This window comes from Penicillium waksmanii (genome assembly GCF_028829765.1).
Source record: "Penicillium waksmanii strain IBT 27052 chromosome Unknown utg000004l:1.0-5674109.0:1.0-5678898.0, whole genome shotgun sequence".
In the NCBI taxonomy this organism is placed as follows: domain Eukaryota; kingdom Fungi; phylum Ascomycota; class Eurotiomycetes; order Eurotiales; family Aspergillaceae; genus Penicillium; species Penicillium waksmanii.
In genome coordinates this window covers 5,438,668-5,453,680 of record NW_026643251.1, presented here as the reverse complement: position 1 = coordinate 5,453,680, position 15,013 = coordinate 5,438,668, and the positions used below count along the sequence as shown (strand labels likewise).

Genomic DNA, 15,013 nt, shown 5'->3' with positions numbered 1-15,013 from the left:
TGTACTTGGCACCCGTACTCCGGACTCCGAACTGCGCGTCTCCATACGCAGGACCTACATAGAGGTAGATTCAAGACATGGAGGGCCAAAACTGCCAATTTGCAAATCACTTCCTGATATAGGAGTGAGACATGCGAAATTACTCAATACTAGGACCGATGATCCGTGGTCGTTTTAAAAAGTAGCCGGGGATCCCACCCCCCTCTTTCCCAAACTGCCTTTTGCGATTTCGTCTGCCAGATAGGTAAATTGAGCTTCCTTGCCACAGCCCTCCACTCTGGTCTTCAAATTAAGTCCGGAAGTGATTTGAATGTTGCCCAAAGAATGGCATTCACCTACAAGGACGTAATCAAAGCGAGCGTGGTGCGAGGGTAATGCCGGCTTCTCCCGAAACCATTGAAAAGTGAGGCAATTTCATTGAAATTGCCTATTTACTGTACTGTATGTACGTACTGTAAGCCTTGTAAAATACACGGGCGAGCGGGGAAATTGGTATCGGTATGGCCCCCAAGGCTAGAATCAGCAAGAGTGGCCGGTGCATGCACATGTGGAGCTTTGGACTCCGTGATCTAAACTCCGTAAAAACAAGCTAACTTAGAGATCTGCAATGACAAATACAACTTGCAGGCCCGAATACCTTCGTGGAAACATTCCGATCGAAAGAAGTTGGTAACTGGTTGCGTATTGATTTCCGTACTGCATAGAGATAGGGATCATGAAGCTCACGTGCTGACCCATTGCACCGTCTGAGAGGACTTCATTTTGTTGAAAATTGTAGACATGGACAGTGCCGATTTGGAATAAGAATAAGGGATCCACATAACCGAAGCTTGCGAGCTCCCAGGCCCCACCAGGTACCAAGAATTGAGGGTCAGCTACGGAGTACAAACCGCCCGGGCGGAGGCCCGTCCCGGACCCCGCCCCATGAAGATCAAAGGATACAGTCCTCCGTGCTGCTGCGACTAATATTATTGCAAGCCCGAAATTGCTTGTCGCATGTGAAGAGGTGAAACACGGGTAATCTCCACGGCTCTGCTCTGGGTAGGTCTAGCTAAGTCTGCACGTGGGAGTACGTGAGGAATAGAGAGATGTATGAGCGTGTGTGCGATATGAGCAAGCAAACTCTAGGTGTCTATATACAGGGTATTTAGCAAGGAGCATACCTGGGTAGTAGTAGATCAGTTAACTTCTGCAAAACGGGTGGCCATGTTGAATCTATGAGCATCTTGCGTGGCGGCAAGGATATAACTACTAGTCAGGACCCGTAATCATTGGGATCCCCGCGCTGCAATCATTCACCTCTTAGCGCCACTGATAGTACCCAAGTGTGGTCGAGAACGATGTCTAGGAATAGTAGTATTGCAGTATCCGTATTCTACGTTAGAATGATAAAAATATTGCAAGAGCTTGGAAGATTAGCGAATTCGAGCAACAAATAAATAATAAATTTGACCTAAACTATTTATCTTCCTATGTTATGGAACAAATGAAGCATTCCTTTAGCAGCATGGTCGCCAAGCGCATCTAGAGTGCCCATTCCCAGCATCTCCAGGACACTGATATCAAACTCAAAAATTGATTTCCACCATTGTCTCACTTCTATTGCCACAAGGGAGTCCATGCCCAGCTCGGAAAGGGAGCACCAAGTAACTAGGTCCTCTTCCGGCTTCAGCAAGAGACTGAACACTTTTTTTCCGATCTCGGAAGCGAGGAAATGAGCCGAATGGCTCTCAACAAGAAGGGCTGGGTCTGATTTAGCTGCCACGATAAATGATTTGAGGGCGTCATTGATGGAGCCCGCCGAAGATACCTCATAGGCACCGGTATTGTGGAATATGGCCATGCGGACATCCTTCCTCCAGATCAAGCGATTGTTGGGATCATGGAGAGGTATGTTAGTTCGAAGCCCAAGGCAAATGTTGTTGGCGGTATTTGGGGACCTTGACTTTTTGGATTTCATCGCCAGTTCCAAGCCAAGAAGGAGTTCCGATTCCGAGATTGGAGCAGGTAAGGAACCGGCGGCCTGGAGTTTTTGCTTGATATCCTCGTGCTCTGCGAGAAAGCCAACCTCTTCCACGGCACCAATTTCTATTGCACAAGCTGGTAGTCCCAACCCTAGCCGGTATTGTGCGAAAGCATCCAAGAAAGTGTTTGCACCGGCATAATTTGTCTGGCCAGGCTGACCACATATACCAGAGATCGAGCTAAATAGAACGAAGAAGTCAAGTTCTGCTTGAGCAGCAATGGATGCGTGATGCAAATTCCAAGTCCCTCGAACTTTCGGGTCCACGGCTGTATTCCATTCGTGAAGTGACATCCGAGGAAAGGTTTGATTGCCAAGTGCCATGGACATTTGCAATATTCCTTTCAGCCGGCCTTCAGATCGCGCGATGGCCTTTATAACGTCCTTGAGATTTGAAACACTGCCACGGACGAATGAAACCCTGCATCCCATGCTCATCAGCTCTTCACCAAACTCTTGGTGGTCTTTCTTCGTCCCAGCGGTCGGAGAGAGATAGATAAAGTGCCGCGCTCCTCGCTCCATCATCCACGTCGATACAGAGCGACCTAGGCCCCCAAGGCCACCAACAAGCAGAAATGCGTCAGATTTGTCGAAATTAGTATCTGCTCTCCGGGGCTGGATACCCTCACCAAGACCTAGTTCACCCTTATTGTCTCGGATTGATACAACGATCTTGCCAAGATGAACACCTTGCTGCATGTAGCGGAACGCATCGAGTATCGCATTGGCAGGAAATTTTTTGATGGGCCTTATTGGATGTATATAACGTTCTTTGACTAGATGGACGATCTCTCGGAGTAGTCTTTTCACCGTTGTCAGTCGTTGTGCACGTAATCATTGCCAGGGATGCAGACTTACCTCTTTATGATTCTCGATCGCTTTCGACAAATTTGGTCGAGGTCAATGCAGCAATAGCTTCTATTGGCAAGAAAAGGTCTCATATCAAGCTTTCCCAAGCCCATCAAGTCTCGTTTGCTTATCTCGATCATCCTTCCGAACTCTGCAATGCAAGTCCATGTCGCGTGCAACAATTCTCCTGACAGCGAATTGAGTGCTAAATCGACACCGTCGCCATTTGTCTCTCTCATGATGTCGTTCACGAAAGATGTATCGCGAGAAGTGAAAATTCTGTTGCGTGGCAATCCGAAATTTTGCATTAGAAAATTTACCTTCTCATCGTTTCCAACTGTAGTGAATATTTCTGCACCAATCATCTGGGCCAGTTGAATGGCGGCAATTCCAACCCCCCCCACATGCACTGTGTATGAGAATAGACTACAAAGATATCATTAGTTTTAACTCTATTCATAGAGTTCGATTATTTATTGCGCTTACCTGGCCCTTTTGCAAATTCCCGACGTCGAATATGGAGTAGAGGGCTGTGGCAAACACACAAGGCATAGTGGCGGCATCCTCGAAGCTGAGGCCACCAGGAATCTTTTCACAGACGTCCTCGGGGACCACAACCCTAGACCCAAATGAACAGGAAGAAAGAATCATGACGCGGTCGCCAGGTCTAAGATCTTGAACTTTTTGGCCAATGCGACGAACTATCCCAGAGGCCTCGAGGCCAAATCCATTTTCTTGGGTTTCGACAATTCCCATAGCACATAAAACGTCCTATAATAGGCATCAGCAATGAATATCTTCCAGTTGAACCTTTGCCAGTGAGGACTTACCTTGAAGTTCAAGCCAGTCGCGTGTATGTCAATTTCTACTTCTCTTGCCTTCGGCGAGTGTATTTCTTGCTCGGCCCAGTGCAGAGCGGACAGACGACCGACTTTGCTGGTCTGAAGACCTATACTGTCGCTAACCCTTGAGGCTAGGATCTCATCCTGAGCTGGGAAAGAATGGTAACGCCCAACATGAACAGTGTTGCTCACGATTGCGTACTCAAACTCGGGCTTGACAAACTCTTCTTCATGTCGAACTTGGAAGCTCTCGAAAACATCAACAATTTTGCCGATCGATTGGGGGACGTCGTCGACCTCACAGGTAGCAATATCAATCAACATTTCTGACCGCAACGACCTCGCAGTCCCATTAATCTGGGCAAACTTCGGGTCTCGACATTGAATTTGGGAGAGGCCAGTAACCCAAAGTAGTCCGCGGTCCCTCAGGTTTTCAATCAAAGATTTGAATCCACCAAATTTCTCATCATCAAGATCTTCGAAGAAGGGAGCTTCATCGTCAATCATCGCAATCACGTCTTGTCCAGGAGGTAGAGGCATATCATACAGCCCACGAGGGTAAACCGTATAACCCCTATGCTCGAGCCCTTGTGTTAGTAGGTCGACATTCTTCGACTTAGACAGCGTGAGGAGGGTGACCCTCTTGATCGGAATAACATCAAGCGTTGGTCTGGCTACAATTGCCGATCCTACATGATACGGTTCTGGAGAGTCGAGAACCGCCGCATCAGGGGAACGAAACCCGGCAGCCTGTAGTTCGGACTCCCATCGCTTGAGATCAACATATGGTTCATGAACTCGTGAATCACCCTCCCCATACCACCAGCCAGGAAGAATACCCCATATATAGTTGACCCATTTCGAGCTTGGGGTGAGTTCGTGCAAAAGCAAACGGCCATTTGGGGCAAGCAATGTTCGCACATTGCGCAAGGATTCATTGAGAGACGGGGTTGCATGTATCACATTGGTTGCGACGATGAGGTCGTACTCGGAATTTTGGAACCCTTGATCACAGGGATCTTTGCTGATATCCAGAGTTGTGTACTCAATGTTTGCATACATCCCAAAACGCTCTTTCGCGGCAGAGAAGAAGCCGGAAGAGATGTCAGTGAAAGTATACTTCGAGTAATGCCTCCGATTTCCAGGGGTCAGGAGCTTCAGTATATTAGCAGTGGATCCGCCCGTTCCAGCGCCGATCTCAAGGACACGAAGATTTGGTCTTGTGTGAATGAGATGTTCGAAGAATTGTGACTCATCGCATTGATCTACTAGGGCATAAAGATCAATCAATGTGTTTTCAGAAAGGAGTAAGTCGAGGCCATCAATAGCTCCCATAAAAATCTTCTCAATGTGCTCAAAGATCTTTTGAATCGCGATGGCTGGGCTTTTGGCACTGGTTTCTGATAGCTCGGCAACAATTTGTCTAACTCGAACTCTGATTGAATCGTTATCTAGACAGTGGAGATGTTGGAGATCAGAGAGTTCAAGTTGGCGAACGATCCATGAACGATACTTTTTCAAGTGACAAAGAGGGCTTTCGAGGTTCACGAGTACACGTTTTGTGTAAACCATGCAAATATTCGATAGCTCTGTTAATATGCGCATTTGCGTGCTGTTATCAGACACAGGCTTGATCAATGACTGCACATCGAGAAAGTCAAGATGTGGTGCCCATCTTGCCCGAGAGAAGCCGCTTGGGCTTTCCTCTGTGACACTATCATCCACACATGATAGCTTTATACCAGAGGCCCGTAGAACAACCTTTCCTTCGCTCGTCACACACTCTCCAGATCCCAATACGCAGCCGCTTGGAGAATAGTTTGCAGATGCTCGGATATGAATATCTTGATGACAACGGGAGATGCAAATATCCTCGATGCTTGTTGGAACCATCATCCTTCCTGTGGTGTTCATATAGCCCTTCGTAACCGCGACGCTGAGTAGCTGTAAGGAGGCATCAATGATCGATGGATGTAGTCGATAATATCTGCTATCTGTTTGCCTGCTCTTAACCTTCGACGTGGCCACCTGGCTACCTGTGTCAGCGCGGACATGATCTAGCCGTTGGAAGGAGGGACCGTAGTTGAGGCCAGCCCTTGCCATGGCATCATAGCAGCGACGAGTTGTAACCTTCCGTACTAGGTACTTTGGCTCTTCACCAACGATTAAATCTTCAACTTGTGATCGAGCTTCCCCAAAACAATGTTTTGTCCATGTGGATCCATTATATGAAGAAATGGTAAATTCCCACCAATCACTGTCAAGATTGTGTGTCAAACGGCGACGACGAATCGTTGTCATTATCTCTGTTGGATGATTATCTTTCAGAACAAGAGCGGTACTAATGACAACATGACGCAAACGAAATGCGTCAGGGACACCAGACAGTTGAGATAGTGCCTCTCCTATCATCTCTGCGTAACCCGCGAATGGAAACACAATGTCACCGCCCACTTGGTGGTCACGCATCCATGGTGCATTTTCAAGATGGAAAAGGTTGCGGAAAAGCACATCAAACTCAGTACTTTCAGCGACTCTAACACCTAGAAGGTCATGGTGCTTGTACCGACGATGTCTCCATTCCTTAGTCAACCTTGACTCATACCAGAAGCTTTGAGTATGGTCCCAAGGATACCTCGGGAGGTCAGGAAGAGTGAGGCCTTCGGACACTGTCTCTTCCAGATTGACAGAATAGCCAAGAGAATGAACTTTGCCAACCATCGCCAAAAGACTTTCCACATCATTCTGGCCTCGAAGGAGGACCGAAGCATAGGCTGATGTGTTTGAAGTTTCAGCTTGGATCTGCCGCAAGGGACCCTCGAGAGCCGCATGTGGGCCGACCTCAACAAGGATCATATTCTCAGAGACTTCATGCTTTAGTAGGGATGACACGGCCGCGTGAAAGAGAACTGGCGACTCGAGGTTTCTCTGCCAGTATTCGGGGCCTAGCGTCGCATCCTGGATAAGCTTGCCGCTCTCAACGCTGCTGAAAAACAGTTTCTTTGGGGGTCCGCAGGATAGTCTTTTGATGAGACTATGGTAGGAAGGACCGATCTCAGCCATATGTGGAGAGTGGTATGCCTTATTAACTTTCAACTTCCTTGCCAAAATGTCAGGGTGCGCGTTTTTGATGTTGGAAATTGTTGCCTCGACTGCGTCCGTATCTCCAGAGATGGTAATGCTTCTGGGGGAATTCTGACATGCAACAGTGACACCTGGCCGTAGATGATCTTGTATACCATTATATCCTATGCCTACCACTGCCATCGAACCAGACTTGGTCTGCATTAGGGTAGCCTGCCCGCGGTAGAATGCTATCTCCATCGCATCATTTGCCTCAAGGGCACCAGCGGCATATGCCGCAGCAATCTCGCCACTGGAATGACCGACAACGGCTGAGGCATGGATATCGAAGGATGTCATGGTGTCAACAAGAGCAATTTGAATTGCAGTACAGATGGGTTGAGATAGCTCAGCTGAAAGAAGTCTACTATGTTTGGCGGGCTTCTGCAATTCTTCCTCGATGGACCATGATAGGTTCGGGGATATGGCTTGAAGATGACGGTCCAGCGACTGTATAGTCCTGCGAAATATTGGAAATTTGTCATCCAAAATGAGACAGCGGCCCATTTCAGGCCACTGGGCCCCTTGGCCGGTAAATATCATCGCGATTTGAGGTGATTTGGAAGATTTGAATGGCACCGATGCTGTCACGCCGCCAAATAGATTAACCACTGCATACGCCCGATGTGATAGATGTTCTCTTCTCATAGCCAATGTGAATGCCAGGTCATGTACCTTGGAAGGATTTTCCAGCACGTAGTCCTTGTAGAGTGTAATGCTCCTCTTCACCGCGTCAACATTAGTGCCGGAAAGAACAAGTAGTTGTGGTGACGTCAGAGGTCTGTCTGGAGCAGCTGCAATACCAAAGCTTTTCGCGGAGTCAAGAATAATATGTGCATTAGTGCCTCCAATTCCGAAAGAATTGATGCTGATACGCTCGACTCGGGACTTTGGCCACGGTGTTGGCTCTGTGGGAACGGACAGCTTGCACTCATCCCACGGGATGTCAGGATTTGGCTGGCTAAACTTGATGTTTGGCGGAATAATACTGTTTTCCAGTGCTAAGATAGACTTTATAACGGATGTCAGACCAGAGGCACCTTCGGAATGTCCAAGATTAGGTTTGACAGATCCTATATGGATGCCTCCGTGTGGGCCGAAGACACGACCGACTGCTCTCGCTTCTGTCGGATCGCCAATAGAAGTCCCTGTTCCATGGCATTCGACAAATGCTGTCTGAGAATAATCTGTGATCCCTGCCAGTTCATATGCTCGCCTGATCATTGCTTCCTGGGCGACATCATTTGGGGCCTGCATGCCACCGCTTCCTTTCCCATCGCTGTTGGAGGCAGTGCTTCGAATAACGGCTCGAATCGGGTTTCCATCTTGAATAGCAGCAGAAAGGGGCTTTATGAATACTGCTGAAACGGCCTCGCCTCTAGCATAGCCATTGGCATTGGCGGAAAATGTGTTGCATGACCCATCTGGTGACAAAACACCTTGTTCGGACATCGCCGCGGTCATACCCGGCCCAAGTATCAAGTTGGCTCCCCCAACTACCGCGGATTCGCAATCGCCTCTCCCGATTGCCACGCATGCCTCGTGTAGAGCCACAAGGGATGAAGAACATGCTGTACGGATAACCATGCTAGTTTCAATGTTATTAGTAATTTCCGGGTAAATATTATCCGAGTAGCATCAACTAACCTTGGCCCAGTGAAGTCCATCTCATACGAGACTCGGTTGGCTAAAACAAAATCACCATAGCCACTGACTCGGTGCAGACCATACTGCTGGTTTTCCTTTGCAAACATCTCTGTCCAATCCTCTCCGAAACTGCCCATGTAACAACCAATTGGTCGACCTTTCCACTTGGTTTCACCGGCATCTTCAATACACTCCCTGACGACTTCTAACATTTGACGCTGATGAGGATCTGTTCGCTCAACCTCGGCCTTTCCCATATGAAAGAAGGAAGTATCTACCGTGGAAATATCAATGCTCTCATCAAGAAAGTACCCATGTTGGGCTTTAACACAGCCGGGCTTGGTCGTTTCAGAAAAGTAGGCAGATGCATTGTATCTTGACTTCGGAACAGGGCCACGTGCATCACTTTTGGAGACGAGAAACTCCCATAAATCCTGGGGTGTATGGATTCCTCCAGGGAGGCGAACCGACATTCCACATATTGCGATAGGCAAAGGACTCATAACTCCCTGTGGTGATATCCCATCCACGGTGGACTCACCACAATTTGTCGCAGGGTTTGGGTGCCTCGTTGAAGTCATATCGAACGTCTTGAGTCCAATTTCACTCGTGGCAGGCTTGCTTGCGTCGTTGGTGTCGACGGTAGGAAAAGACATTGTTTTATCTCTCTTGATAATCGATAGCTCCTTATTCTAGGAAATTTAGATGAAGAAGTGTATGTGATACAAAGGTAAAAGAGGTTTCTTGCGAATTTTCGAGGTATGGTGAACCATGCTTATATACCTTCATCCTACAGGAATTGAGAGCTTTGGAATGGGCCGGTTGGTCAACCATCGGTGAGTTCTGTCCAGACGGATACAGCCCCTAGCTGGGATGGCCCTGCCTAGTACTTACAAAGAAAAACTAGCTTTAAGCCCCATTCAGAGCCCACTTTAGAGTAGTGTAAACCTTCAACTCGACCTGTAATACTTGAGTATACTTGAGTATATGCTAGGGAGGGATCCTTATAAGGCGCCGACCTCTTGCGTCATAGATTATAATTGGCTTAACCCGCTTCTCCAGAGCACCAATCCCTGAAAATACATCCAATCGAATATAAAACCGAAAGAACACCGTGACGGTTCTACCTTATGTGTTCGCGACTACCTGCCATATTCAAAACAAGTAGCCCTGGAGATCCCAGTATTGAAAATAAGTTCTGAATTCAACCATGCCTCCAATACTTTCCATCAAGTTCGGGGGCACTTCGGCCACCTGGGTAAATGTTGGTACTATTGAAGATAAAATGAGGGGATTCCTCCAGATCAAAAATTGGTTAGACCTTTTTTGGAAATCACAAACGCAAGTCGCCAGGGAGAGACATGCGCGAAGAGCTAGTATGCAGACCTGTATGCATTATACTAGAAACCAAAAAAGGCAGTAGTGGAGGTCAAGCAACGTCATCGGGCGCATATAGACAGTATGTAGTAGTATTTCTACTATTCTATGAAACCAACTTGCTCTCGCGTGATATATCTCCTCAAGATATCCTAGTGCTCTTAGCCTTTTTGCGAGTTGCTTCAAATCTTAACATTCATTCACTTCAAGTTAGGATTCACCTTTCGCGTTTGTGGGAGTACTGAATTAGGCACGAATACATTAACACAGAGTGAACTCATATTTAGGTATCCACATGCGAGGTGGCCCCGCGGTGTATAGTTGCGGGCTTTGAGCAACTTGGTACGCCATCTACTGTAGCAAAAGCACTAGTTGGCCAGAGAGAGGGAGCCCTTGGTAAACCCCTCGCAGACTCAGCCTCGTGGTCTTTGTTCTCTCTTATCCGCTAGGAAGGCCACGTCAATGACCCGCTCGGGGATGCCACTGCATATTACGCTAAGATCATTATTTTCGCATAGAAAGAAGCCGGCGGCGGCAGGGTACATCACCAGGCAGCTGGAGAAATCCACAAGTTTTAGGATCGCAGATTCATTAAATACCGTTGCATATTCTAACAGCAAATCCTGTCTTGTCCACTAGCCGCATCACGTTTCTTGGACACGCCCATGCTTGTTACACGCGTCCAATAAAGTTTTCTGATCGCAATCTGCGGCTACGCGTCCCGCCGATCGTGTGATCGACGAGAAACGCTAGCGCGAGATGCTGGTGCGCGATGGTCAAGCTAATTCGGTCTAGCGCAATCGGGGGACAAAGGAGGTTCCACGCACCCGCCCGTCTGAGAGCGAACGAGGCGATCTATCATATCGACTAGGGAGGGAACAGCCTGCAAGGACTACATGCAAGCCCCAATAATTTGATGAAACGGTATTATTACTGGAATTGATACTGGAATTTAAGACAAATGCATTGATGGGATTATCCGACATAGCTACATAAATCGTCATCTCCGTCGCAACTGACAACCAATTTCTCTGCTACCTATCCACACGAGTTGCTTTACTACTAACTGCACTCTGCGAAAAGTACTCCGTCCTCCCCTTTCCCCCACCGGACCTTTTCATATCCTATGATATGAAGGCGGAAGAAGCTAAATCCCCCGTTGAATGGGGTAGTACATTGCACGGGGCTCGCTTATATCTTGGTGGAATAGGGTAAGTAAAACCACACCAGCATAGTTCTTCCCGATCCAAATTAAATTAGGCCTCTCTTTAGCCTCGGGTTGGCCCTTTTCCTTACTTGCCTTGAAGCAACCATCGTTAGCACGTCACTTGTCACGATTACCAATGATCTTGAGAATTCGAATCAAGGCAGCTGGATTATCACAGCTTATCTGCTCACATATACAGGTTTGCAGCACAACCATGACTCAATTTCGACATTGCTACCTTCTTGGGCTGATACTTTTATGAGCAGGATTCCTGATCGTTTGGTCGAATTGTAGTACCATATTAGGCATCAAGACTGCCGTACTCGCATCCCTCTTTCTTTTTGTTGTTTTCTCCGCCGGCTGTGCAGCATCTCACACGCTCAATCAACTGTAAGTTACTATTGAATCCGAAATATCCCCTGAACTAAGACTTTCCATGTCAAGTATCATTTTCCGAGCTCTTCAGGGACTCGGGGGTGCCGGCGTCTACTCCTTGACGCTTTTCTCTTTTGTTCGGATTGTGCCTTATCAGCACTTCGACAAGGTCAGCTCACTGGCTGGTGGCATCTCGTCATTGGGCCTTGTCCTCGGTCCACTGCTGGGTGGTGCCATTGCCAATAGTGGCAGTTGGCGCTGGGTATTTCTCTATAAGTATGTATCCCTATCCCAGGGGAATTTAAACCGTCTAATCATAACAGTGTTCCCGCGGGTATCGTATCTTGGGTTTGCATCTTATTTGCTCTTCCCATTCACTTCCCGCACGGCAGCCCAGATCATGCTCCCGGTCTTGAGTCACAGTTCTGGCTGGCTACAAAATCTTTCTTCCGTCGTGTTGATATTTTGGGCTCGTTTTTGACTTTGACCTCCTGCTCATTTATCATCGCTGCCCTTCAAGAGGGCAATTCTGAATATGCATGGGGCTCTGGGCTAGTCGTCGCATTCTTCGTCATATCAGGTGTTGCTTGTATTGCCTTCATTTATTGGGAGTGGTTTATCTGCCGCCATGATCTCGGGATAATCCCGATGTTTCCATGGTGGCTAGCACGCAATCGCGTGTTCATGGGAGTTGCGTTGTATGTGTTAATCTCGATTATTCTTTTGTCTAATCCTGATGTTAACTAACACGAAACGTTTAGAGGATTTTTCACGACTGGCTTGCCTTTATTTGTTTGCATTATCAATATTCCACAAAGATTTCAGATCGTCAACGGAAGTTCCCCGATCGGAGCAGGTGTTAAATTGCTTTCATTCTCGGTCAGCTGCCCGATCGGCATTATAGCCTGCTCCATCATTGCGGGAAGACTCTCGATTCCCTTCTGCTACATAATTCTTGCTGGTGTAGCTTGTCAAGTCTCGGGTCTTTTTCTTTATTCTTGTGTGGAACCGGTGACTCATCTTTGGCTTGGTCAGTTCGGATACCTCGTTCTGGCCGGACTGGGGGTTGGCTTAAGTGTAGCCGCCTTCTACATGGCTGCACCGCTAGTGGTAGATCAGGATGATCAGTCAGCGGCAGTTGGCATCGGTATACAGTTTAGAACGCTTGGTGGTGTTCTTGGTGTCGCTGCTTCAGCCACAATTCTTAACCACTACATTGAGAGCCGACTTTCATCCACTTTGCTTTCTTCCGAGCTAGCTGCCTTGTCCGAGACAACCGAATCGATCATGTCGCTGTCATCGAACGTTCAAACTCACGTTCGTGAGGTTTACGCAATGGCTTATAACACACAAATGAGGCTCGCTGGTTCATTTTCAATTGCTCAGTTATTTGCCGTGGCAATGATGTGGAAAAGAGATAACGTTCGATTTTACAAGGCAAAGCAAGCTCTTAGTTCAGCTGAATAGATAGTTTTTCTCGCTACGGTATGAGTTCTGGAGATTCAAGAGATATTTCTTTTAACACGAAGACTCGGACTACTATGCAGATCCGGCCATTGTGATAGACAAACGGCAGCCCCAGGCCGGAAGTTTCATCTGTTCAAATAGCATATCCGGCTACTCAGCGGATTCCCCCCCTTCAATCGCCCCATTTCTAATTTACCGATTGTTTATCTGGTCTTTATTAATTAGTCTCATAGTACCATGGCTCCTGGCAGCATTGCCCGCGTTTGGCCCAGGATATCATCTCGGAGTCTCAAATGCAGTTCTATTAACACCAGGTATGGCAAACCTTTCAAATCATATTGCGTTCAATCTTATTATTCTCATATCAGACTAGTGTTTAGTTGCATTTCAAATGAAGCAGACCGGGACTAGTGAGGTCTTATGATTTGTTTATTCCAAGTTCGTCCCATTCAAGTTCAAAATGTAGTCCCATGAAGGATAGTAGATCAAATGACATGATACAACTGACCTAATTCCAACCGCTGACTCGGAATTATAATACTTCATTATTCGGTACCCCAATCTGAAATATGCAATGGCGAGTTCAAGTTCCGATATGTCTTTCATCTTCGTCGGATACTACCTAGGTGCTTGACTTTTGAAAGTCGTCCAGCTGCCCAAGTGAGGGCCTCGAGGCTAAACCCAGGATCCGGAAGTTGACCGAAGTCATGCCTTGGGTTGCTTTTAAGCGACACTAATGTGCGGGACATTAGATTTCCCCTCATTGTGGTTACCCCAGGTGTATAAAGCCCGACTTGAACATTTCCCTGAGTTCCCCCCATCAATGACCACGGGAAATGGTGGCTCTTGATAAAATAGTTCCCATGAACCATGGAGGGTATTACAACAGGTGAAAGGCTCCCTTCGTACTCCCCGGGAAGCTTCTTCTTCTCCTGGTCTTATAGTTATACGAGAATCATCCTTTTCTGGAAATATGAATACTTCAGTGATTGTGATGGCGCTTAGAACATGGAAGCCGCAAGGGTTCCAAGAGACGCCTCATCGGGCTTTGAACCGCAGGCTTTTCTGAAGTGCTGCTGTTTTCGGTATGGCATGCACCGCCTTCCTCGTTGGAGCAAACTTTCTTACCAAGGCAAATAGGTTTTCTTGGTGCCAGTCGTGGTCTTGACGAAGGACTTGTTGGCGAGATGGTCAGTTTACAAAGCTTCAAGGATGAGTTTCATCTCAAGAATGGATCTCAAAACCATCAAGCCAGTACTCTGTCAAACATCACGAGGATGGTGCAACTTGGCAGCATAGTTGGTCCTTTCCTTACCTTCCTTATTTGTGACAAACTCGGTCGTGTACAAACTCTTCGCATTCTGAGCGTTCTGTGGCTTGTCGGCTTCATCATTGTTGTAGCCAGCCACGGTAATCTTGGCCAGGTACTCGGGGGTAGATTCATTGCAGGCCTGGGAATTGGCATGACTACCGTTGTCGGGCCTATGTACATCGCCGAAATTGCCCCAAAGTCTGTGCGTGGTATGCTAACAAATATCTTTGCCGGGTCCGTTTATCTGGGTGCGACTATTGCATTCTTCAGCAATTGGAGAGAACATGGCTGGTCCGATGGCCGCACTGTGACCAAATTATCCATCCACCGGGGTTAATACCAAGAACGAATTCATGTAGACCACACGACTGTACACTGAATAAGGTCTCCCGAGGTAGGTTGTTCCAATGTTGTTGTTGTCGTAGGAACGAGGATTATCGCACGCCGGAGCTCGTCTCGAGGACCCTAGAGGTATCCACGACAAACCCTCCATTTGCACTGTCTGAACCTCCCCCTTGTGCCGCAATGGAGCCACCAGGTGCGTTTACGACGATAGATGACTGGTGAATGAAGGCGGCCGAGAACCCCCATATAAAGTCGGCGGAGCTTTCGATATAACAATTGGACAACACTTGGATACCTTGATTGGCAAGAAAAGTATGTTGATGGCTGATGAATGAACAGCCATAAGCAGCTACTCGTCCATGGAAATCAGCGGCGAGGGCATCTTTCACGGCCAATGGAGAGGCAGTATTGGAAAAATCAATGTTGTACAAAGCCACGAAGCCCCT

General features: G+C 47.5%; 3 protein-coding genes across 3 annotated transcripts; 2 read left to right on the top strand and 1 right to left on the bottom strand.

Moving 5' to 3' along the window:
- Positions 1-1,462: 1,462 nt before the first annotated feature.
- N7481_004878 (type I polyketide synthase) lies at positions 1,463-9,140 on the bottom strand (the record flags this gene model as incomplete). The annotated part of the gene is made up of 5 exons (XM_057264097.1): positions 1,463-2,825; positions 2,882-3,237; positions 3,359-3,643; positions 3,703-8,425; positions 8,485-9,140. The coding sequence occupies 5 exons, from the start codon at positions 9,138-9,140 to the stop codon at positions 1,463-1,465; spliced, it is 7,383 nt and encodes a 2,460-aa protein (XP_057125758.1).
- A 2,364-nt stretch (positions 9,141-11,504) lies between these two features.
- On the top strand, positions 11,505-12,910 carry N7481_004877 (major facilitator superfamily domain-containing protein; the record flags this gene model as incomplete). The annotated part of the gene is made up of 3 exons (XM_057264096.1): positions 11,505-11,719; positions 11,767-12,141; positions 12,205-12,910. The coding sequence occupies 3 exons, from the start codon at positions 11,505-11,507 to the stop codon at positions 12,908-12,910; spliced, it is 1,296 nt and encodes a 431-aa protein (XP_057125757.1).
- A 1,187-nt stretch (positions 12,911-14,097) lies between these two features.
- N7481_004876 (Major facilitator superfamily domain general substrate transporter) lies at positions 14,098-14,559 on the top strand (the record flags this gene model as incomplete). The annotated part of the gene is made up of 1 exon (XM_057264095.1): positions 14,098-14,559. The coding sequence occupies one exon, from the start codon at positions 14,098-14,100 to the stop codon at positions 14,557-14,559; it is 462 nt and encodes a 153-aa protein (XP_057125756.1).
- Between the last annotated feature and the right edge of the window lie 454 nt (positions 14,560-15,013).